The following is a 25,635-nucleotide window of genomic DNA, read 5'->3' on the forward strand; positions in this document are numbered from 1 at the left end:
CGTTAGGATCAGGAATTGAGAACTGTGATTGCTTTCTATTTAATAGTTACTTCTTGCACAGTAGAATAAGGTGAGAAACTTCAAATTCTGATGTCATAAATCTAGTCCCAGGTACACACATGGTGTCACTTTGAACCAGTCTTTGAACCTCTGAAGAACAAAGTTCTCTCTCTGTAAAATGGAGCTAATCACATTGAGCTCAGCAGAAAGTTAAAAATTAGTGTCATATATGGAATGTGTTCTATGTCAATAAATGTACTTTTAATCCAGTGCCAGTTTTCTTACTTATAAAATGATGAAATTGAAAGAGATATCTGCTATTGTGGAGAATAATACCACAGTGCCTCAGTTCACGAACTCCCTTCTTTCCAGGTTCGAAGTCACAAGCCAAATTGGACCAGAATCGAATCAAATTTCCCCATAAGGCCAGCATCGCACCTGACCACTGAATTTGATTCTGTTCTCATGCAACTTGGTTTGGGACCAGAATCATGGAAAAACTCAAGTTCCTTAACTGAGGTACCAGTCTACTCAGTTTTGTCTTCTCCTGGGAGAGCTAAGAGGTACAACTGTGAGTGTCATAGCTCAGCTTTGGGACACACAGGCTGTATAACATCATTCACAGATTTAATATTGCAAACCCAAAACAAATTTCGTTTGAATTCAAGACCAATTTGCTATTGTTTGAATGTTTTCATAAATATTCATGTTGACATTTACTCCCAGATTTGAAGTATTAAAAGTGGTCTGAGGTGGGACCTACCAGAGATGACTGGGTCAAGGATGGACTGTGTGGAGAACAGATCAGTTATGACAGCCAGTTTGGATGTGTTTCTTGTGTGCACTGCCCTCTCTGTGTGGTGTGCTGAGTGGCCTGGGGCTCTACTATCTCCTGCAGCACAAATCCTCAAGACACTGGGCCTGGCAGTTCCTGGAATGGTGAGCTGACCTGTCCTTTGTTCCTTGTAAGTTACCCAGTGGCATGTTCAGTTATGATAACAAAGTAAATAAGAGGCCCCACAGAATAACTAGAACAAGGAGGAAAATAAAGTTGTACACATCTATTTGTTTCTTCCATTTTTTAGACGGAAAAATACAAGGCAAAACTAATCAGTTGACTCTTTTTTTTGCATTCTAATTGTAGGTTTATTCAATACAATTCCTTTACACAATAAAGTACAAACACAACCTTATGTAAAATGCTGCAGTTAGCAAACTCAAATTTTATAGCACTGACTGTAAAATAAAAGCCAAAAAATCAGTGTACATGTTACCAAAGTAACCTGCAAGACCACCATGAGTGGCAGGTGAAATGGGGGCTCCATGGTGACCTGCAAAGCTGATTTGCAAATTGCTCACCAACATTTGAGAGTCAAGAAGACAAATGGGCTTGGTGCATAAGTGAGAAATAGAAAGACAGAACCGTTATGACAACTAACACAGGGCGGGGGGAGTCTCTCCAGGTGTTTGATCCTAGAGGCTGGAAGAGGACTCAAGCAAGGATCAAAGGGCCAAGTCTAATGGGAATGGTGGATTGATCCCCAAGGTATGACCAGATTGCCAGTCTGCCCCCAACTCATCTGGAAAGGCTGGGGCAACTGCCACCTGGAGGCTTGCTTGTTCCTACAGGCTTTGCCACTAAACAGACTCCTGAGCTGTGAATGGGGAGCTTCCTAGACAGAAAACTTCAGGGCACCTTTATGTGCACAGCTCTGAACCAAGAGCACTTCTGCAGTCAAAGCCCGCCTGAAAAACAAGTGTCTCCATTGCTGCCTTTGAAGCTTGCCTGAGTGAGGGATCCTCTTCTACTGCTCCTCATTTTGCCAGAGAAGTGACACAACTGAGCTGAGTGGGACACAAGTTACAAGAGTGAGCTTCAGTAGTCTTGCTTATTGGGAAGAATTGGAACTAGGGGGCTCCTATGGCAGCAGCCAGGAGAATGGGACCTCCTGCACACCTGGGACCTGCGTCTTGGAGAGTGTGACCTTCTCCTCATCTGTGGAGGTGACCTGTGCCACATGTGAGGTGGAGGGAGCATTCTCCTGGGAGAGCTGAATCATCAGGGTGGTTGCCTAGGCCAGGGGCCAGCACAGAAGTAGCAGTCATCTCCTGACCACTGATTTGTCCTCCATCCATGTGCTTCAGTGGTTTCTCAGCTTCATCTGGATTCTCAAACTCCACGTATGCATAGCCTTTGGAGAGATGAGGGTGCATCCTTTCTACACACATGTCCATCATTTTAGTCTTCCCATAGGTGGAAAATATCTCCACGATGTGACCCTTAGTCACATTCCTGGTAAGCCTCCCAATGTGCACTTTGGTGGGTTTAGGAGAAGGGCATTGCCTTTTCCTCTCCTTTTCATCTCTTTTAGGTGGCTTGGATTTGGATTGCTGCCTGCTGTGTCTGAGCCATGAAGGGCTTGGGGAGCCAGAGGAGCTGCTGGAACTGGAGCTGTGGGATGTACTGTAGCTTCCAGAATGCCCGGATACTGAAGAGGAATGGGAGCCACTGCTTGAGCCTGAGCTGGTGCCAGAGCCTGAACCTGAATTTGAGCTGGACCAAGACCTGGTGCTGCTGCTACCACTGGAAGCACCATGCCTCTTCTGGGTCTTATCTTGTCACAGTCCTTCTCAATAGATTCCTTGGTGGCCCCCTTGTCTTTAGAGTGATGCTTGGACTTCTTATCAGAGCCATCCTGATGTTTGGTAGAAGAAGGAGCCCTAGTGCTGGACTTTTTATTATTTTCTTTGACTCCTACCAAGCTCTTCTTTTTCACTCCTGAAAAATCCATTCTCCCCTTTTGAGGTGTTAAATGCAGCAATGGTGGCCTCACTTATCTGAAATCTCAATTCTAATTTGAGTCTGAACAATGATCCCTAATCGATTGCAATTTATGCCAAAGCCCAAAATCTTCCCACTGACACCACCACCACCTCCTCCCGCTCGCCACCTGTTGGCTCTTCCTCTAGAGATGTCAGTTCCCCTGGGTCATTCCTAGGGGCAACATTCCCAATTGCTCCTGATTCCTGAGGCAAACATTTAAGGGATGGTTACCTGCAGATGCCTCCCAGGTTTTCCTGTGCCAATTTATGTTGTTTACCGTTTGCCTATAGGGAATTCACTTTCCATCTCTGCATTCTCCTTGACAACATTTCTCCTTATTCTCAGGTTGGTAAATGAACCTATGAGATGAAACTTGTGCCTTCAATTTCATTTATTTTAATCTTTATAGGAATATATTATTCATTCTATGTAAACTGTGCAAGAAACAGGCACAAAAGAGATTTTCAGTGGAGATTAGACTAGATTATTATGAGTGCATTTAATCATTTTCTCTTGTATTTTTTAGCATGTGTAAAGGACTAATATCTCTTTTTATATTTAGACACAATACAATGTGCACCATTTACACTGTTACATATTATTCAGGCACAGAAAAATGAAAAACAAAAGAAAGCAAGAATCACACATGTCCAAGTCTATAAAATAAGCCATGTTGCCTGGATTCATTAAATATCTGAGAATAGCAATGAAATCATTAAACTGGGGAGTATATCCTTGCTTTATATTTACTCTGAAAAAATTCCACATGGATTGGGAATTTAATTTAAAAGACAGTGGTACAACAAGAGCAAATTATGTGCACAGTTTTCCCTTAGATGGTGAGGAAATCCTGTAATGCTACTAAGGCATCACACTGCTACTTCTGTGAAGACCACATATTCTAAGATCAGATGCACCCTCTCCTGGTCCCTTCTGATTTTCCTGTTGTTAGAGCATCACCTGGAAAACCATCACTCAAGTTCCCCTCAAATTATATTTTGGAAATTACTAAAAATTTCATCTTTCATGCCTTTCTGTTGGACCAAATTGGTTCCACATTATCAGATCTGACCTGCAAAGGAGAATGTCACTAATCTTTGAATAGTGAACAAAGTGGAAATATCCAGGCAGTCACAGACAAATATCAGGTATAGTTTGTTGTATCACATAGCAGATAATGATGTGAGATATCTTTGGTTCCTAGTAGGAATTTAGAGATAAATTTAACTTCATAACAGATTTTGTAGCTGTACATAAGGATATTCTGAGGTAGTTTTCCCCAAATTTTACATGACTTTCTGCATCTTATACTGTTTAAAACTATTTTTCCCACTCATTAATTCCTTGAATTATCAATAATTTTTCCAAGACCCTGGCCTAATGTAATTCAATTGGTAAGTTCTTTCTGTATCTTTCTGGAAATATTCTTTTCAAGTTGAGTGACTGAAAACTTATCATTTGAGATGATTTTATTTATTTAACAGTAATAATGAAACTTACATTTCTTCTTGCTTTTTGCCTTTTGTGGTATTTAAATATTGATCATGTTTAGATATGGACTATCAAATTATTATTTCCAACAGTATCTGACTGAAGGTTAAACATGGTCTTGGGATGAACCATTTGTCTTAGACATGGTATTTAACCTTTGAAGTGTATGGCACAAACCACAGTCTTATTTCCAAAAGGCATTATTGTGCTGCACTGTTTCTAGTTAATATCCATAGACTTGCAGTCTGTGTTCTATACAACATGAATGTTCATTGAGTTTATTGTGTTCTATCTCACATATATGTGATATATGTGCACTCACACAGACACACACATATAATTTTTGAGTTTAGAAGGAAGAATAAATGTAAGACAACATTTTCACATGCAAATGCTCATGGTTTAACTCCACTATATATATTTCGTGTCTCTAAGCAATTAGACAGAATATAAAGTTTTACCATTGTTATTTGTTGGAAGAATACTTTTCCATTACATCTTATACTTACATCATAGAATGTGGTGGTTTTTACTAGGAATGCAATTTGTAAAATGTTTTCTAGAAAAGTTTGTGCATTGCTTTCTATGTTTGATAATGTAATTGCAAAGTTTCCAGGAATACTTTTAGAATTCTGAGAGTCTCCCCCAAAAAGGCCAATCCCTTTTCCAATATCTGCTCCCTCATTTGAAATCTGTAAAATGGTTTTCCTTCTACAAGTATTTATTTATATCAACATTTTTAACTTATTTATTTGTTGGTGGTCTCTCTAAAGGGCGACTTGAGACCCCAGAGAGCACTGACCTTTAAAGAAAGAAAAGGAGACAGACTGGGGGATGAACAGCAGTTTATTTCTCTAACACTGTTCAACAATCACAAAGGAAATAAGTAAGGCTTTTATACATGTAGGGAAGCAGCTTAGTTATTCTGGCTATTGTCTTTCTGATTTTAACCTCTAGAGTTAACCAGTGACTTTAAGTGACTCATAAAAGCTGCAGGTGAATTTACAAGTCCCTCATTTCCATTCACCAATCCCATACATCTAAGAGCACACTGCAGCCCTCTTCTTATCAGATCATATCAAGAGAGCAGGATGACTTCAGCAGAAATCAAGCCCATCGGCCTACCGCAAACATCACAGATGTGCATAGTGAGTCCTATCTCTCTCACCACCTGTAGAGTCACTGGGTCATGGTTCTCTGGTCAACATGGTTTTGACTTTCAGATCTACACAATGAAAATGACACCTTGTCAAAGTATATGGTAATTCTATGTGTTAGGATTCCAGAGCAAAATACCCTACCAATTGAAGATACATAAATATAGATAAATAAATAGAATTGTCTCATGTAAACATGGAGGAAGGCCAGAAATAATGATGGGTGGTAGTATAATTCACTGTGAACTTCAAGGCCCCTGAAGCCAGGTTGTGAAAGACCTAACTTCTACTTGGAGGCTGAGGGCTTAAAAATGTTGGTGTAGACCCAGAACAGTCTGGAGTACTCCAAAACAGAAGTTAATCCTGGGGGCAGGAGAAGACAGAGATCTCGGCTTAAGAAACAAGAGTGAATCACCCTTCCTCCATGAATTCCTTTTATTTGGGACCTAAACAGATTGAGTTACTCCTGCCCACATTGGTGAGGTTGAGCTTCTTTGCTGATTCAAATGCTAATCCCTTACAGACATGCTCACAGCCACACCAGAGATAATGCTTACCAGCCACGTAGCTGTCCCTTAGCCCAGTGAAGATGACACATAGACTAAGCCACGGCATCATGTAATTTCAGGGAATAACCATGAGTGTTGGTGGTCAGAGGCCGAGTGGAAAATGACAAGAAGCATTCAGGGTAAAGTTAAGACTCAGACACTTGTGCAGAATGACCTGAGGGTGTACACACACTTATTCCCTTGATGCATCCTCTATTCTCTACCAATACACTAATCAAGAAAGAAAATTGAAAGCCAGCAGCTAAACATTACTTAGCACAGGGGCTTCCAGGTCAATGGCATCAGAGCCACATGTGGATGTAGTGGTAATTTTTAAAAATTTAATTGTATTCCTTCCAAGGGTTCATTGTATCATAGACTGAATGAACAACAAACACATGTGCAAAATGACTGTACTCATATGGAAGGTGAGTCTTAAAAAAAGTTCTAGTCCAGACAATAATTTTTTTTTTTTCTGATACCAGGGATCAAGCTCAGGTCCTTGCGCTTGTGCAGCAGGTGGTGAAACCACTGAGCTAAATCCCCAGCCCAGACAATGACTTTTAAAACCTTGCTGCCTGCATGGAGTATGGATCCATCTCAGGAAATCCCTTTTATTAAATGTGTTAGAGGCAGGACAGGGCATTTTCCCACAGCTTTCTTCAAGACATTCTTCTTGATTCCTCAAGCTGTAGATCATGGGGATTAGCATGGGGATGACCATGGTGTAGAACATGGATGCCATTTTGTGTCCAGGGAATGGTTGGATTTTGGCTGTAGATACATGAAGATCAGAGTCCCGTGGAATATAGTCACAGAAGTCAGATGAGAAGCACAAGTAGAGAAAGCTTTACGTCTCCCTGCAGTAGACTGGATTCTCAAGATGGCCGCCACAATAAATAAGAAATAAGCACAATGATCAATGAGCTGATCGTGTTGAATCCAGCAAAAATGAATATCAAGATCTCTTTGAGGCTGGTGTCTGAGCAGGTAAGAGCCATCAAAGGGACATCGTCACAATAGAAATGATTGATTCTATTGGGGCCACAGTAGATCAGTTGGAAATTAACTGTTGTGTGGAGCAAAGCAACAGAAAAGCTGTATAAGTAGGGGCCCAATACCAGCCACATGCACACCTTTTGGGACATGACCACCATGTAGAGAAGAGGATTGCAGATGGCCACATAGTGATCATAACCCATTACTGCAAGAAGGAACATCTCTGAAATCACAAAGTTCAGGAAAAAGCCCAGGTGTGTGGCACATGCATAGAAAGATATAGACTTTTGCTTGGTCAGCAGGGTATCTAGGAATTTGGGGGCGATTGATGAGGAGTAACAAAGGTCTACAAAGGCCAGATTACTGAGGAAAAAGTACATGGGTGTGTGAAGCCGAGAGTCCCTACAGATTAATGAAATCATCTCAACATCCTATCAAAGTCAAAGAATACACTGCAAAAATGATCACAAAGAGGATAACTTCAATCTCTATGGACAGAGAAGCCCAAAAGAACAAACTCTGTCACTTTTGTGGTGGTCCTTTCTGCTATTTATTCAAATCTCTCATCTGCTGTGGGAAAAAAGACAAGATAGGAACATAAACACATTAAAGGGACAAAAGTATGCAGCTATCCTATGTTTTGGCTTAGGAGAAATAGGGTTCAATACAGTGAAATTCAAAAGAAAACAGAACATCTATTTAAAACACACCTCTCTCTAGGTATCATTTTCTGAGGCTAAAAATTAAAGACCACTGAAAGAGTCAATTGAAGACACGTAGGAACAATAAAGTAATAAACAAAAGCCTTACATATTTGTAACTATATTTAATATTTTAGGATTAGAAAATATTAAGTTTCAAGGCATAAAGAGAGAATAACAATTTTCTATTTTCTGTTCCTTTATTTTCTTGTTGCTGGGAAAAAAACAGTATACTAATCCATTATATTTTTGAATAGATTTCTTTTTATTTCACAAATATACATTGTGCTAAATAGAAAAGCAGTATATTCAATAGGGAAAAAAATAGAAGCCATTAAATATTTCCACTTGTGGATCAGGCACATTTTGAATTTGTATACAAGTGATTCATTTTCAAATGTTGCATTTCTAAGAAGGAAAGAACAAATATGTCTGTGAGGCTAATATATTTTATTTTAACTGCAACATTTATAATCAGAAAGGTTCTCAACAATACCTATTTGATTTTCAGTGCTACAATAACATAAAGCAGTGCTTTTAAAATGTTGTCTCTAGGACAAGGCAAGGAGAAGCTGTTTTCAGCAGGAGCCTTCCTGTCTTCTGCAAGATGAACCAGATGTGCTTCATCTGCACTTCTAGCAATACATCATTGGCCTCTGGGTCAGGGTGGAGGGGCACTGCCTGGTCAGAAGTGTGGAGAGTATTACACTGGTCATCAGTGTGGAGGGTGTTACACTGTAACTCCTGCAGCTGTGAGGAGGGGAACATGGAAAGGAAATGGAGCCAGAGCTTGGGCCCTTTCCTGAATTTACTACAAAGCCCTGTTCTTTATTTGAATTCTTCATTCAAAGGAAGTACAAAGCTATGTCCTCCCCAGCTGCCCTCTCCCTCAAAGTGTCTTCTTAGTTCCTTGGCTTTTCACCTGCAGACAGAATTCTTGGAGCTTACTTCCTGTCTGTAACTCTCTTTGTGGCTGTAACAACCTGCATGGTGCAGTGACTGGGAGCTGTCATCCCTTTCCACCTCTGAGGGTGAGAAACCCAACTTTCTAGGGAGAAAGTAAAAGACGAGTTCTTACCATATCAAATTCCAAAATACAAATACAAATAATAAAACTGTGAAGTGTATGGAATAAAAAAATAACACCTTTCACTCCCAATTATGTTGCCCAGAAGGAATCTAATAGTTTGGTGTAGAGTCAGAAAATATGTTCTTTTAATTTTCTCTCTTTGGGCTGGGGATGTAGCACAGAGGTACAGAGCCTGCACAGCAAACACGAGGCCCTGAGTTCAATTCCTGGTAGCAAAAAAAAAAAAATTATTTTCTTCTTCTATTAACTCAAGCTTAATACTACCTAATGTGTTCTCCAAAACCAAAATAGACACATAAACGCATATATGTTCAACTCACAGGTGTACACATATATATGTGTAATTGTTACATTCATACAAACACACTAATGTATATGTCACATACATATATCCACATACATACACATGCACACATACATAAAATTGGCCACAAAAACCAGTTTTCTCTCTATCACATATTACTGCTGGTGGAGCCAAAGAAGTGTTTTAGGGTGAAGCTCTTGCACTGCCCTGTCCTGCACCAGCATTTAACATAGCCCTTAGATAAACTACAATTTATCTTATGGTGAAGAATAATCGGAGAAACCAGAAAGTGTTGATGTGGCCAATAATTTGCCCATTTTCAAATATAGGAACATAAATCCAGTCCCAGTTTTGGACATGATAAACAAGACTTTGGATATTTATATGTAAGTGTTGGAAGCTTTGGTATTAGATTACTTTTGTTTAAAAGATGTAAAAAAATACAGCTTGTTTTCCTTTCTTGCTCATCCAAAATGTAAGGGAGAAATTACATAGACCCTCTTCAATGTCATATTTCAAAAAAAATAAACTTCCATTTTTATGTATTACCTTTTCTTTGGTACACACTTACTCTAAAACCATTAAAACCATCCTGAGAGAAATACAATTTTCACAGATATGTTCTGCTGTACAGGAACTGGCTTTCAGCATTTTACCAGTGGATGACAAAAGTGTTCTTTCTCTGAGGGGCTCCTGTGTCTTGGGGAGCAGATGATTAATATGCTTGCTGGGATAGAGTTGGGAGGATTGTTGAATTTTTGTGTAAATGTCAGCTAAGTCCAGCTGGGCCAGGATTAAGCAGGTTCTTAAAATTTCTTTTGAGTGGGAAAAGTAGAGGGAAACTTGAAGAATGGATTTATTGTAAATGACCAAAAGAGCCTGTCCACTTACCTGATTTTGGAGGAAATTTGTCCCTGAATGTTTCCATAGGGGTCCCCTGCCCCATGACACTCTCCGATAGTGAGGTGTGTGAATGGGTGACATATATCTTTGCGCAGTGAAGTCTTTATTCTTTCAGGGCTAAAGTCTGCTATTCCCCCAGGAAACTGGCCCCCATGGCCCCCTGTTACTGAGATGTTCTAACTACAAAAAAATCAACCTCTGAAGGCAAAGGGAACACAAAATCATATTTAAATTAGAAACCACATTTAAATTAGAACAGTGGACTTACAAGATTTGGTTATGTGTGAAATCTACTCTGCATAATCAATACATGGCCAAGTACAAAGATGGTAAACAATATAAATGTCAAAACCCCCTTCCACAGTAATGCTAGTGTTGAATATTTTGTTCTGTTCATCATAGAGGAATTCGGAATTAATCATTGTGTTTTAGCACATTTTAAGTTTTTTTTTAATTAAATTATTTTATTGGTACATTGTAGGTATACAACACAATTACATTTCTCATTGGGAATTGTACCTTTACATAATGCATCTTGGTTCTTATTTTTTCCCCATTCCTAGCCTTCCCTTCATGCCCTCCACCCTGCCCTATTTACAAAGACTTTATTTCCATTTTTTCCATTTCTCAGCATTTCTCCTTTCCCTTCTTTCCTTTCTCCTGCCCCTCCCACTACCCCTACCCCTTTGGACCTTTTCTTCCTATTTTACATTTTCGGTTATTCATTCTAATCATTGGTACATTTTAGGTATACAATACAATGACATTCATCATTGCAAATTTGCACCTTTACATAGTCTCTCTTGGTTCTTATTTTTCACCCTTGCCCAGCCCTCCCTTCAACCCCTCCATTCCTCCCTGTTTACAAAGCTTTTGTTGCTATTTTTCCATTTTCAAATATTAATTCCATTCCCTTCTATCCTTTCCCCTAGCCCTCCCACTTCCTTCCCCTTTGCCCCTTTTCTTCCTATTTCATATTACCTACTATACATTTAGTCCTTATTTACACTTTCAGTTTCTCACACCAGAGAAACTATTTGGTATTTATTCATGTGTGTCCTATTTATTTCACTTAAGAGTATCACCTCAATGTGCATCCACTTAGCTATAAATAGATCTAATTTTTCATTTTTTATGGCTGAGTAGTACTCCATTTTATTAAAAAATCCACATTTTCTTGATCCAGTCTCCAGTTGCTGGGCATTTGGGCTGTTTCCAAGTTTTAGTTGTTACAAACTGTGCTGCTATGAACATGGGTGCACATATATCACTGTAGTATGATTCTTTGAATTCTTTGGGGAAGATCCCCAGCAGTGGAAGAGTAGGGTCAAATGGGACTTCCAGTCCTAGTTCTTTGAGGTATCTCCATACTGATTTCCACAGTACTTGCATCAGTCTACACTCCCACCAACAGTGGAGCAAGTTTCCTCTTTAGCCACAGCCCCACCAGCATTTGTTTTTGGTTGATTTCATGATAGCAGCCATTCTTTGGAGTGAAGTGGAATCTCAGCTTTGTTTTCATTTGCATCTCTTGAATGACCAATAATATTGAACATTTTTTCATGTATTTATTTGCTATTTCTACTTCTTTGTCTGAGAAATGTCTATTCATTTCAGATGCCCATTTTTGGATTGGGTCTTTAAATTTCGGAGGTCTGATCTTTTTAAGTTCTTTATAGATTCGAGATAGTAGACCTTTGTCTGAGGAAGAGCAGGTGAAGATTTTTTCCCACATTGTGGGTTGTCTCTTCATACTGCTGGTGGTTTCTCTTGCTGTGCAGAAGCCTTTTAATAAGAAGAGATCCCACTTGTTGATTGTGCTAGTTCACGGGCAATTGAGGTTTTGTTTATAAAATCTTTTCCTACACTGATGTCTTCAAGGGTTCTACCTAACCTCTGTTCCACCTGGTTCAGAGTTTCTATTTTAATGTTTAGATCTTTAATCCATTTTGATTTTAGTTTAGTGCATGGTAAGAGATACAGGTCTAGTTTTAATCTTTGGCAAGTTGAAGCCCAATTTCTCCAGCACCATTTATTAAAGAGGCTATCTTTCCTCCAATGAGGGTGTTTGGCTCCTCTATCGATGATGAGATGGCTGAGTGTTTCTGGCATTGTTTCTGCATCTTCTAATCTGTTCCACTGGTCCTCAAGTCTGTTTTTATCACAATAGCTTTGTAGTAGAGTTGCAGGTTGGAGATTATGTTACCCCCTGCCATGTCTCTGTTACCTAGAATTGCTTTTGCTCTTCTGGGTCTCTTCTTGTTCCAAATGAATTTTTGGATTGTTTTCTCAAGGGCTATGAAGTATGCTGCTTGGATCTCAATTGGAAGTGCATTAAATCTATATAGCAGTTTTGTAAGTATGGCCATTTTCACTATATTAATCCTTCCTACCCAGGAGCAGGGGATGTCTGTCCATTTTCTCATATCATCTTCAATCTCTCTTTTCAGAGTGCCATAGTTTTCAGAGAAGAGTTCTTTGATTTCTTTCATTAGAATTATTCCTAGGTATTTCAGTTTTTTGGATGCTATTGGGAAAGGAATTATTTGCGCTATTTCTCTCTCAGTGAGTCTGTCATTCGTGTAGAGGAAAGCTATTGATTTTTGTGTGTTGACCTTGTAACCAGCTACTTGACTGAATTTGGTTATTAAGTCTAGAAGACTTTTGGTGGAGTTCTTGGGGTCTTCTATGTAGAGTGTCATGTCATCTGCAAATAATGACAATTTGACTTCTTCATTACCTATCTTTATTCCTTTTATTTCTTTCTCTTTTCTAATTGCCATTGCTAATGTTTCCAGAACTATATTGAACAACAGTGGTGATAGTGGACATCCTTGTCTTGTTCCTGATTTCAGTGTGAAGGATTTCAGGTTTCGACCATTTAGTATGATATTGGCTGTTGGTTTTTCATAGATGGCTTCTATCAGTTTGAGGTAGAGACCTTCTATTCTAATTTTTTGTAGGGTTTTTATCATAAATGAATGTTGGATTTTGTCAAATGCTTTTTCTGCATCTATGGAGATAATCATATGTTTTTTCTCCTTGGCTCTATTGATATAGTGTATTACATTGATTGATTTGCATATATTGAACCATCCCCGCATCCATGGGATGCATCCCACTTGATCAGGATGTATGATATTCTTGATGATCTTCTGCGTTCTGTTTGCCATTACCTTATTAAGGATTTTTGCATCTATGTTCATTAGTGAGATTGGCCTATAGTTCTCTTTTTCGGTTGGGTCTTTCTCTGCTTTGGGGATCAAGGTGATGATTGCTTCCAGGAATGAATTTGGGTGTATTTCTTCCCTTTCAATTTCATTGAAGAGTTTAAACAGTAGTGCCAGCAGTTCCTCTCTAAATGTCTTATAGAATTCAGCAGTGAAGCCATCATGGCCCGGGCTTTTCTTAGTTGATAAGTTTTTAATTACATTTTCAATTCATTGCTTGATATTGGCTTGTTCAGAGTGTTTAGGTCTTCTTCCTTCAACTTTGGTAATTCATATGTATCTCGGAATCTGTTCATTTCTTCTATGTTGTCCATCTTATTGGCGTATAGGTTCTGGAAGTAGGTATTGATGATCTTCTGGATTTCTGCTGGGTCTGTTGTCATTTCACCCTTTTCATTCCTAATTGCATGGATTTGGGCCTTTTCTTTCCTTTTTCTGACAAGGTTGGCTAAGGGATTTTCAATTTTGTTGATTCTTTTGAAGAACCAACTCTTGGCTTCATTGATTTTTTTGTATCATTCTCATAGACTCTATTGCATTGATTTCTCCTCTGATCTTTATAATTTCCTCCCTGGTATGAGCTTTGGGATTGTCCTGCTCTTCTTTTTCTAGAAGCTTGAGGTTCAGCATGAAGTTGTTTAATTGTCCTCTTTCTGTTTTCCTAATATGCGTATTCACTGCTATGAATTTCCCTCGTAAGATTGCTTTCATTGTGTCCCATAGATTCTGATATGTTGCATTGTCATTTTCATTTAATTGAAGGAACTGTCTGATTTCTTCTTTAATTTCCTCTGTGACCCATTTGTTATTTGGAAATGTGTTGTTCAATTTCCATGTGTTTATGAAATTTTGTGTTTCTTTTGCTATTGATCTCCAATTTCATCACACTATGTTCTGATAATATACAGGAGATAACTTCAATTCCTTTGCACTTAAACATGTTCTATGTGTGAGTATATGGTCTATTTTGGAGAATGACCCATGTGCAGCTGAGAAGAATGCGTATTCTGATTTTGTGGGGTGGAAGACTCTGTAAACATCTGTTAAGTTCATGTGTTCAAGAATTTGATTGAGTTCTAGTATTTCATTACTTATTTTTAGTGTAATTGATCTATTTGTGACAGTGGGGTGTTGAGTTCCCCCACTACAATTACATTAGTGCATATATGACTTTTCATGTCCGTTAGTATTTGTTTTATATAGTTGGGTGCACTAGTGTTTGGTGCATAGATATTTATGATTGTCATCTCCTCCTCTTGGATTCTTCCCTTTACAAGGATGTAGTGTCCTTCTTCATCTCTCTTAATCAGTGTTGATTTGACATCTACTTGATCTGTAAAGGGGTTAGCTACTCCTGCTTTTTTTTGGGTTCCTGTCGCATGGAGTACTGTTTTCCACTCTTTAATTTTCAGTCTATGAGTTTCCTTTTGAATTAAGTGTGCTTCTTGTATTCAGCATATTGTTGGATTTTGCTTCTTGACCCATTATGCTAGCCTATTTCTTTTGATTGGTGAATTGAGACCATTAACATTGATGGTTATAACTGAAACATATTGACTTGTCATTGCCATGACTTTTTCTTTTTGTTGGGTTCTCCCCCTTTCCATTTAATTTCTTGTCATGCCATATGGGTTCATTCTGCTTTGCTTCCTGGGGTTGTGATCCTCAATGTCTGTTCCTAGGTTATTGTGTAAAATTCGTTGGAGTGCTGGTTTGGTATTCACGAAGTTCCTAAGGTGCTCTTTGTCATGAAAGTATCTTATTTCTCCATACATTTTGAAAAATAGTTTTGCAAAGTACATCAATCTGGGTTGGAGGCTGTTTTCTTTTAGGGCTTGGAATATGTCACTCCAAGCTCTTCTTGCCTTGATGGTTTGTGTTGAGAAGTCTGCTGTGATTCTGATGGACTTTCCTTTGTATGTGTTTTGTTTCTTTTCTCTAACTGCTTGTACAACTTTGTTCTTCTGTTGAATTTCTGGAATCTTAACAATTATATGCCTATGTGTAGATTTTTTTGATCAAGCCTATTTGGAGTCCTATATGCCTCACTTATCTGTGTATCAAGCTCTTTTCCCCTGCTTGGGAAGTTTTCTGCCATTATTTCTGTGAAGAGATTTTTTATGTCATCTCCACTCTCTCCTGTTTCTTCATTGAGCCCAATCAGTCTTATGTTATTCTTCTTTGCATCATTTAGCAGCTGCTGCATTGATTTCTCATGTTCCCTTATAATTTTGAAGCAATTTTTCTTTTCCTGGTCACTAATTGCAATCTTGTCTTCTATATCTGAAATTCTGTCCTCACATTGTCTCATTCTGCTGTGTAGACTTTCAGTGGAGTTTTTCATGTCCTGGAAATCTATTTGCATCTGTTTTATGGATTCCATTTGTTTCTTATGTTGGGATTCCATCATGTTCCTCAGGTCCTCTCTAGATTTATTAGTCATGTCTTGCAGTAGGGGCCCAATTTCTCCTGTTATCTGAGAAATTATTTCTGATTTCATTTTTTCCAGATCCCCTTTTGTTGCCAGTTTAGTGGGTCCAGATAGTTGAGTATCAGAGTGTTCCATCTCATTTCCCTCTGGGGTTGCTGTAGGTGATCTGGAAGTCTGGTTTTGAGACTTATTTATGTGTTTTCTCATTTCGACTGGGGTAGGGGACTGTTAATGCCTGCATGGGTTACCTCCTCTGAGCTGGGAGAGGTGGGACAGGGGCCAGGAGCAGCTGTGGGGATGGTGACCCAAAAGCCCTTTCCTGTTGGCTGGGAGCAGCGTGAGGAATGGTGGCCAGGAAGCCCCTTCCTCTGGACCAGGAGAATTGGGATGGTGGCTCAGAAGCCCCTACCTCTGCACCGGCAGCAGCGGGACTCATTACCTTGGTCTGGTGGTCTGGTGTCCTCTGCGTCATTATAGTGTGGAACCAGGTGGCTGCCTGTCTGCAGCCGGGTGATTCGGCATATTCCACGTGACTGGGGACCTCAGTAGGGCGTGCACAGACCTGCTTATCTGCAGCGGGCTGATTCCGTGTGTTCTTTGATTTTATTCATTTTTAATTATCTTCTCCATGTGTTTTATTCAAAGGTTAAGAAAGTACATACACATACCTGTATTCTTCCCTTTTTCCTGCACAGTGTAGTATGAGCAATTAATTTTTTTGTGCATTTTTTGCCTCATAATCATATTCTAGTAGTCATTGTATATTATACCTAGAAAACCCCTCATACCTGGAAGGGCAGTCCGTGTTGATGGCTATCCATGGTGGTAATCTTTTAGTAACTTAAATAATGTTGCAGTGAATTATTTAACACATGGATTAGTTTGCATTTTTGTCAATATTCCTGGACAATTTCACAGAAGTGACATTATTGGCTACCTGCAATTTTACTAAAAATTTCCAAATGTCCTTCATGACAGTTAACTTTTTTCTCATTTCTAGCAGAAGTATATGAGGGAGATCTTATTTATCTTTAGCCTCCTTCAATATTTACATTTTGAAATCTTCAGAATATAGTCCAGACTGGCTTTGAAATTGCTATTAGTCCCAGCTGACTTAGGGTGTTGGAAATGTAGGTTGTGTGCCAATGACAAATTGCTTCTCAATTTTACTTTAATTATAATTCAGTACATTTGGAGCTAAAATGCAGTTCTTCAGGCTCTCAGACAGAGGAGACATAATACACAAGTCAATACTATGGACTATCAGCTCTTTTAATGCTGTTTAATTCTCAAAAAGATTATCAATTGAGTACCATATCATTCTCATTTGTTAATGAACAACTGCTAAGAGAATATAGCAAATTCCGTTCTCACCAAGTTACATCACCTGCTACTCACTGTGTTCTAATCTCTATCTTAATAAATAATGACCAATTAACCCAAGCATAATTTGACTAGCACAACTGCCCATAATCCCTAATACTGGAAAAATGATGTTTCAATTATTGTGAGTATATTTATTTAGAATATGATTCCCTCCACACATAAGGAATCTATCTTTAAATTATTTCTTTTCAAAAGAAAATCTGGAAAATTATGTCACAATGTCATAAAGAATGAAACATAATCATTCATCTCACTAAAAAGACCTCAGGCTAGCAGATGGTTATGTTTGATTAATGACATGGAGTGGTCTATTTAACATAGGGAATCTCTTAAACATGTAAATATGAGCAGCTTTCCATTTGTTCTATACTTTCAAAGAAATTAGGGAATCTGGAAAATATTTAGAGTAGGCCACTTTTGCTTTTTGCCTGGCATTTTATTAATGTATCCCTTGGATTTGGAAGTGGGGCTTGAGGACAGAGGGAGTTTAAACTTTTACACCTACTCTGCCCAGAGCTTTGTATGTCTTGATAATATTTTAAGTGCATTTTAATTTGAGAAATGGGAAAATTGATATAAACTTTAATGGACCAGGAAATTATTTTCATACATGTGCCAAGTGAAAAATGAAAGAAGGAAGGGGTATAAAATTTTACAATTACTTTTATATCTAAAAATCACATTCTACTTGACAGTCTCAGAAAAAGTTCATTAGGTAGTGAAAAGGCAAAACACATTTTATCCTAGGCATGCAGACAATATTTTAAGGGCAACAATAGAAATACAAAAAATGTCCATTTTTATTTACTGAGGTCATTTTTGAAGTTTCACGAACACAGAAGCCTGGCTGCTCCTGCTGACTGCTTTCTTCAGAGCCTCTTTGACCTCCTTGTTCCGGAGGCTGCAGATCAGAGGGCTCAGCATGGGGATGGTCACAGTGTAGAAGACAGAGGCCATCTTATCTGTGTCCAAGGAGTGGTGAGAGCTGGGTTGCAGGTACATAAAGACTAGGGTCCCGTAGAAGATGGTCACTGCCAGCATGTGAGAGCCACAGGTGGAGAAGGCTTTGCATCTTCCCTCAGCCGAGCGCATCCTCAGGATGGCAGAAATGATGAACACATAGGAGATGAAGACAATCAGGAGGGAGGAAAGGAACATGATGCCGGCGCAGGCAAAGACCCACAGCTGTTTGGCGTGAGTGTCGGAGCAGGTGAGCCTGAGAAGAGGCATGTCATCGCAGTAGAAGTGATTGATAATGTTGAAGTGGCAGTAGCAGAGGCAGAAGGTCAGGGTGGCATGAAATAATGCAACTAGGAAGCTGTAGCTCTAGGGGGGCAGCTACAAGCTGAGTGCAGAGGGCTGGGGACATTCTGACCATGTAGAGCAGAGGGTTATAAATGGCCACGTACCTGTCATAGGCCGTGGAAGCCAGTAACAAGCACTCAGCTGTCATGAAGGTCAGGAAAGAGCCTAACTGAGCAGCACAGGCATTGAAGGATATGACATTTTGTTGGTACAGGAAATTGCCGAGCATTTTGGGAGTGATGACTGAAGTGTAACAGAAATCAACAAAAGCCAGGTTGCTCAGGAAGAAGTACATTGGTGTGCTGAGTCTCGTGTCTGTTCTGATGATCAGGATCAAGCCCAGGTTGCCTATAACTGTGAAAATATAGATGGAGAGGAAGGCTGCGAAGAGAGGCATCTTCAAATCCTGTCGGTCCATGAGTTCCACAAGTATAAACTCTGTTATCTGTGTGCAGATTTTCTGGGCCATGTATCCTCAGGACATCTGGATAAGGGGAGAATGTAGTCAGGTTTAACATTTCTATAATTTTTTTAACCTTAACAACCTGAAAAGCAGTTTTATTGTTATTATGAAAGTGGTGATTTAATATTAACAATTATTAGCATGCTTGGAGTCTGATGATGGGATGACAGTCAAAGGAGATATTTTGTGGAAAACGATTTTTGCCTCCCAAATTGTATTTATAAAACTAAGACTTGCAAGATAGGAATTGGTCCAGATTGCCTTAGTCTGTATTCAAAAACTCTGTGCATTTTTAGAAATTTAACACTAACCTTTTAAATATTTAAAGCTCTATCTTTACTTAAAAAATGTTGACCTTAATAATGTAAAAAAAAAAAATGAACCTGCTTTACTGAACTCACTTTCTCTTCAGTACACCTGAGCAATGTACACACCAGGGAAATGCCAGCATCCATAGGAGGCTCTGTAATTTTACTCTGCATTCATTACTTACCACATGGTTTCCTGCACATATTTATAATTGTTTTAATATTGGAGACACTGGAAATAGGTACAGTTCTGAAAGACATATTAATATGCCCAGTAGGTATTTGTTTGCTTCATTTATTATATGCATTTTACAAATGAGGAGGCGAAGTCTCAGAAAGGTAAAACACCTGAAGTAAACTGAGACAGCTAGAATTTGAACCTGTGCTTTGATTCAGGAGCCTCTACACCTCGCTAATATGTTCTCAAAATAGTTTATTTGATCACTGTAGGCCTAAATTGTAGCTACAAGTCTATTCATCTGCATATGTAAAATACAAACTTACCTGATCAAATACAATGAATATCAACACTCTAAAACTACCTTGTTTAATTAAAATTAAAATAAACCAACACTTGTTGTCCAATAGATTTACATCAGTTTGCAAGATTCTGACATTACCATTTACTTAAAAGAATGTACGTTTGTATAATTTTTATTTTATATTCATTATTTAATTTTATTTTATTATTGCATCAAAGTGGAAGAGCCTCTCATTTTTACCTATTGTTTTAGACTTTCTCCATAATTAGGGTGTGAACATTAATATATACCTAATATGCTACTGTCATTTCTAGACATGTAGTACACAAATGCAAAAGTTCTGGTAAGAGGCACTATTTTTAAAAAATCTTATTAAAACAGGTATTTTCTTTCCTTACTGTTCTGATGTAAAGCATCACTTTTCCCTGCACTTAATATCTGGACCAACCATTCTTATTCTACATTCTTATTAAAATAAATAAATGTGGGAGTGGTGTATGTGTGTGTAAATCTGTATTTATAAATGTATTATGTACCTATGTGTATTTAATGCACAGATATATTTGTCTGAAAATCAAGTATCATTTAACATAGAATCAAAATAACAAACGTGATTATCTTTGTGCAATGGCATCTGGGAGTCCTTTTCGTCCCCTAGCACACAGCGAGTGTTCAGTAGGTCCTCTGAAAATGCTGAGTCAGATGAATCCTCTGTTTTAATTCTGTATATGGACAGACTTTTTCCTATCATGAGTTACAGACTAACATACAAAACAGTCATCCTACACCCAATGATTCTTTTCTCCTAAAGTTACATTAAAATTCATCTCTATGATAATGAAATTTTATAGTAGAGAGGCAATGTGGCACAGCATTAAGATACGTGAGTCTAGAGCTTTCATAGTGGCAATGCTAGAGATTGGTAATTGTGCCCCTTAGTTAAATCCCTTAGAGTTTCTTCCCTTGTTTGCTGAAATATAAAATAGAGATATACTCCTTGATAAGGAGTAAATATAATATTTCCATTTGGGTTAGCACATGTCATTATATCTATTTTCCTGCCCTCTCTCCCTCCTTCCCTCCCTCCCTTCCTCCTTCCCTCTTCTCTTTCCTCTGTCTCTGCTCCCTTGTTGCCTTTCTCCCTCCCTCTGTTCCTTTATTTTTCTTCTATTCTTTGTACTGGGGACTGATGCCAGGGCCTCGGGCTTGATAGGTAAGCCTGTTCCATTGAGCCAAATCCTCATTCTGCCAATTACATCTATGAGAAAGAATATAGTATGAAATTTCCAGCATAAACAATAAACAAACTTTAATATGTCAAAAATTCGGTTGTTCAGTTTCCTATTCCTATAAATTGTGCTTTATTAATATTGTTGCAATAAAGGAAGTTATTTATGTCTCATAAGTAGTATAAATATGTTTATAATAAGACAAATATTTACAACCCCACAACACTTTCTCCACTGATATATTAAAAGTTAGATGCACACAGAAGTAAAGGTAATCACTTTTATTTATTTTTTTTTTTTGGTACCAGGAATTGAACTCGGGTCCTTGTGCTTGAGCAGCAGGTGGCCACTGAGCTAAAACTCTGGCCTGACAGACAATATTTAACTACAGCAGATAGATATAAAGTTTTGCACCCAACATATCTTTTAATTTGAAGACAAAACAGACTATTATCAAATTTTAGCTCTTTAAGCATAATCCCAGCTAAGAATAAGTTAACAGAAGCTGAATCTATAATTTTGATGATATATTTTGTTACATCACAATGCAGAAGAATAAAATAAATCTGAAGTCAGATGTTCTTAGAGCATGAACAGGGTCTCAAAATAAAGTTTTGAGCATGTTTGTCTGTGTCTACCATTTTTCCATGGAGGAAAATATTGGTCAGTGCTGTTCCTTATCATTATGGGAGATACAGGTCGTCTTGGTTTTGAGTCCAGTTGCACTTCTCAGAAAGATGTGGGTCTTATTTTAAAATATAGTCATGAGGTGCTTAAAAAACAGAATAAATTCAGAGAAAACACACATCACTGAGTTTTACTATCATTGTGCAAATATCCCCACAGAGTGCGCATGCACAGCCTGAGGGGCCATCTCCAGAAGGTAGCAGTAATGGAACCCAGTGTACAGGGACTGCAACATTGGTCTGAACAGTGTTATGCAGCACATGGTTGTGTTTAAGTGACTATTTCATTCTCATTTTGTTTCCAAGTCTGGAGATACTGGAGAATGCTGCACTCTTTGGCAGTTCTATTTTGTCTCAAAAGTAGATCTACTACTGCCTTAATATTGAAAATATATTTCATACAATGTTTTATGGTATAAGCCATTATGTTTTACATTCAAAAATCTAGTGCTATCCCAGAGTAATTAGGATATGGTTTTGCAATATTTTTGTATGTGTTTTCATGCTTTCCATCTATCTATCTATCTATCTATCTATCTATTTATATATCTGAACTATCTATTCATTTGGTTAACAATGGGGATAGAACCCAGGGTCTCACAGTGCTAGGCAAGCCCTCTATTACTGAGTTAAATCCCCAGCTGGCTTGCTGCTTTTATATGTGCTTTTCCTTACATTCTTCTCTGCCAGGTGAGTGGTGAACAGAGAGTTGGAAGGAAAACTCCTATTTATCCTGCAGGCCCATTCTGATTTTTAATTCCCATGCCATGTTGTTGCCACCTTTCACCTGTGTGTTTTGTGAAAATTTTCTGCATAACTAACTTAAGTATCATATCACATATATACCAGTCCCTTGCTTCCGTATATTTCTCTTGCTAGATTATAGATTGCATGCACAGAAGTTATGGCTTTTTCACTTATTTCCTGGTGCAGAACCTTCCCAATGTTTGATAATGGAAAATGCACAATGAGTCTTTGTAATAAATTCTGCCCATTGTTCATAACTACTGCTCATATATTAAATATATTAAGTGGGATAGTCAGGACTTGGTTTTGATGTGCTTTTTGTCCTAGATATAACATCTAGCTTTTGCAAAAGTGAAGACAGTCTTGTCATAGATTTTGTTCTCTCCAGTCTATTAAGTGTTTGATTTTTCCCAAGAGTTTGATAGATTTTTTTTCTGGAAATTTTCAAATAATTTTTCAAATCTTTATATAATAATATATGCATGCATAACTGAAAGAAAATTAAAGGAAATCATATTTAGTTTTATTTCAGAAAGTACTACATAAAATGTTTTATTCTACAGACTATTCTATTCTACTTCAAACATAAATTTTATGCTTAGTTTGACACCAAATTTTGAATCTACTCTTGGAACTTACTTGTTTAATGGGTGTTGCTACCTCTTCTGCTAGTGGGTTTTGGGAACAAGGAATGGTAAGGTTTTGTTAGTGACACTGTCCCAAAGGATTTGACTGAGGAACATGATGCAAGGAAGATTATTATTAAAATTACAGCCTATTCCTGAGGCAGGCTAGAGACCAATTACCATTGCTTTCTGTTTTTCAGGAACCAGGGCTCTACAACTTTGCCTGTAACATAATAATATTGTTCTCATAGTCTCAGTTTTGGAATGTTATTTTTTTACTCTTATTTATTCAAGAGCTGCTTTGTGGCAGGACTTGAATTCATTGAGGAAATATTAAAATTTTTCTTGTGAAAACTTTTATAATATATTTTCAAAGAACTGAATATCTCGTTGTCAAGAACTTATTCTCATGTATTTGAAGGCAAAAATGCACTCTCTTTGGTTTATTCTCTGAAATGCTAATGAAATATTTATTTTCTTTCTGTAAACTATTGCTATTATTATTTAATTTCCTTAGTTATCTGGTCAACTGAGTCCAACTCTAGATTATTTCCTCAAGGAATCTGTGGCCAGAGTGAGAGAAGAACATGATTTTAATATTTACTAGAGAAGCATGCATCTGCTGAGACTGAATTGTACTCCTCATACCCCAGTTCATGTATGGAAGCCCAAGCCCCATGTGATGGTACTTGGAGAAGGGGTCTTTGGAAGGAAAATAGATGGAATGAGAGGGTGAGCCTGGGGCCTTTATGATGGCTTCAGTGCCCTCATAAGAAGAAACACTTCTGTCTTTTTCCCCTCCTCATCCCCTCATGTTCTTTGTTCTCACAAAGCAGGGCTCATTTGAGGACACAGGATGGCTGCTACCTACAACCTGAAGTTACTTGTGACCAAGTCAGACAGCAGCTTCATCTTGGACTTCTGGCTTCCAGAACAGTGGGGAAATCGATCTGTATCATTGAAGCTCCCTGGGCTGTGGCATTTTGTACAGCAGCCTGAGCTGGATAAGTGAGTGTGTGGGGGGGGCAGAATGAGTTTTAATGGTTGGGGGAGGAAAGGGAATGTGGGATTATTTTTCTTTTTCCAAAAATAATGCTGTGTGTATGTGTGTCCCTAGTAACGTAAGGGGGCAAGCATTTAAATGAACATTGACTAGATCACCAAACATATCTTCTGAAGTATTCAACTGGCAAGAGAAAAAAAATCTTAATTTACACATAGCAAGAATAAGCGTTTGACCCAAACAGTATGAGACACTGACATTCCTTGGGATTTGACGGAATGATGACATACTACAATGCTCCTATGAGCTGCCTTTCTGGTGGACAGCAATTGGCAACTGCATACACTGTATTTTAAATCACACCTTAAAAAGACACTCATGAAAGAATACTTGCAGAGTTGCTTCAGAGAGTGAAAAGAAGGATGGGATAAGTTCATTTGAGTTGAGTGGTAGTATTCTGAGACAGATTAATAGTAATGTGTCTTTTGTAATAATTTTTAAACTTACACTATGTATTTCAATCACACCTAGTGAAATATTGTATCATTCAAGTTTTATTTCTAAAATAGGGATTTAATTACAAATTAATTTAATTTAATTTTCCTTTCATACAACGTTATAAAAATGGAGTAATGTTTTTACAAAGCCTGGCTTCATTCACTCCACAGTATGAGGAAAGAGGAAATTGTGACCCACAAACAAGGAAAAAATTATTTGACAGAAATTGTCTGAGAAACCCAGAAGTCACTCTCCAAACACAAACCTCAAAGAATTAAGATACATATGAAGTTCTCCCAATTGCAACTGACTCTTTATTGTAGAGTTACATTTGCTCATAGTATCTCAATTATTATGTCTAAAGATTTATTCATTATATACTTATAAGTGAAATCAGTCTACACATAGAGGTTAATAGATATTTTCTAGTCTAGTTCTTTGATATTTTCCATGATTATTTATTAGGATTCTGTGTGAAATTACCCCATAAAGTTACTAAAATAGAGTTATATATTTAACATACTTACTCTTACTTGATAATATGATATAATCTGGTCAACTCTCAAATTTAAAATGGTAAAATTGACCTAGGTGTAAATTCACTGATTAAGAACCATCAGAAACAAAACAAAATTTTATAAAAAGAGTTAGTTTTTCTAAGGATATAGGGAACTTCCATGAATATGGTTCATTACTTGACTAATACCTCAGAACAGAAAAATTATTTTTCACCTTAAAGATTGTTGATACTTAGAGTAAGAACAAGTCAAACTGTTGAAGAACAAGAACATTTTCTGTATTGGTATTCTGTGTCTTACATTTAAAAAGTCTGAAAACTGTAATAATGGGGATATTAGAATATTAATCCTTGCCCTATGGAGGTTATGAAAATCTGAAGGGATATAGCACATCTGAGACCTTTGCAGGTTTAATAATACTTAACCTTCAAAATATAAATGTAGTGGTCATAACATTTGTTTGTTCAAGCAATATTTTTAAAAAGATTTATGGAGTTTTATTTTAAAGATAATTTCAGTTGAACTTTGGTAACTTAACTGGAAGATTTCAACCACTTACAAAGATTTACAGGGGCAGTGATAGACTATGTTCAACTATGCCCAGGCAGGAACCAAAAAGAAAGCCATATAATAAAAAAGATCATATCTTTTTTGTCCCTTTAAATTTATTGAAAGGTGTTTGAAAGGTATGTCTACCCTTGCTCCT

General features: G+C 37.8%; 1 protein-coding gene and 2 pseudogenes across 1 annotated transcript; all 3 read right to left on the reverse strand.

The window, feature by feature from the left end:
* Positions 1 to 1,889: 1,889 nt before the first annotated feature.
* LOC101701721 (RNA-binding protein with serine-rich domain 1 pseudogene) lies at positions 1,890 to 2,828 on the reverse strand (annotated as a pseudogene).
* Positions 2,829 to 2,892: 64 nt separating this feature from the next.
* Positions 2,893 to 10,060, reverse strand: LOC101722545 (olfactory receptor 8U3-like; annotated as a pseudogene).
* Positions 10,061 to 17,877: 7,817 nt separating this feature from the next.
* Positions 17,878 to 18,838, reverse strand: LOC101721716 (olfactory receptor 8U9). The gene is given in 2 exon segments (XM_004869890.3): positions 17,878 to 18,390; positions 18,392 to 18,838. Coding segments are annotated over 2 exon segments (960 nt in total).
* Between the last annotated feature and the right edge of the window lie 6,797 nt (positions 18,839 to 25,635).

Source organism: Heterocephalus glaber, unplaced genomic scaffold (genome assembly GCF_053883595.1).
Source record: "Heterocephalus glaber isolate CG9 unplaced genomic scaffold, H.glaber_assembly_v1.0 deba00000896, whole genome shotgun sequence".
Lineage (NCBI taxonomy): Eukaryota > Metazoa > Chordata > Mammalia > Rodentia > Bathyergidae > Heterocephalus > Heterocephalus glaber.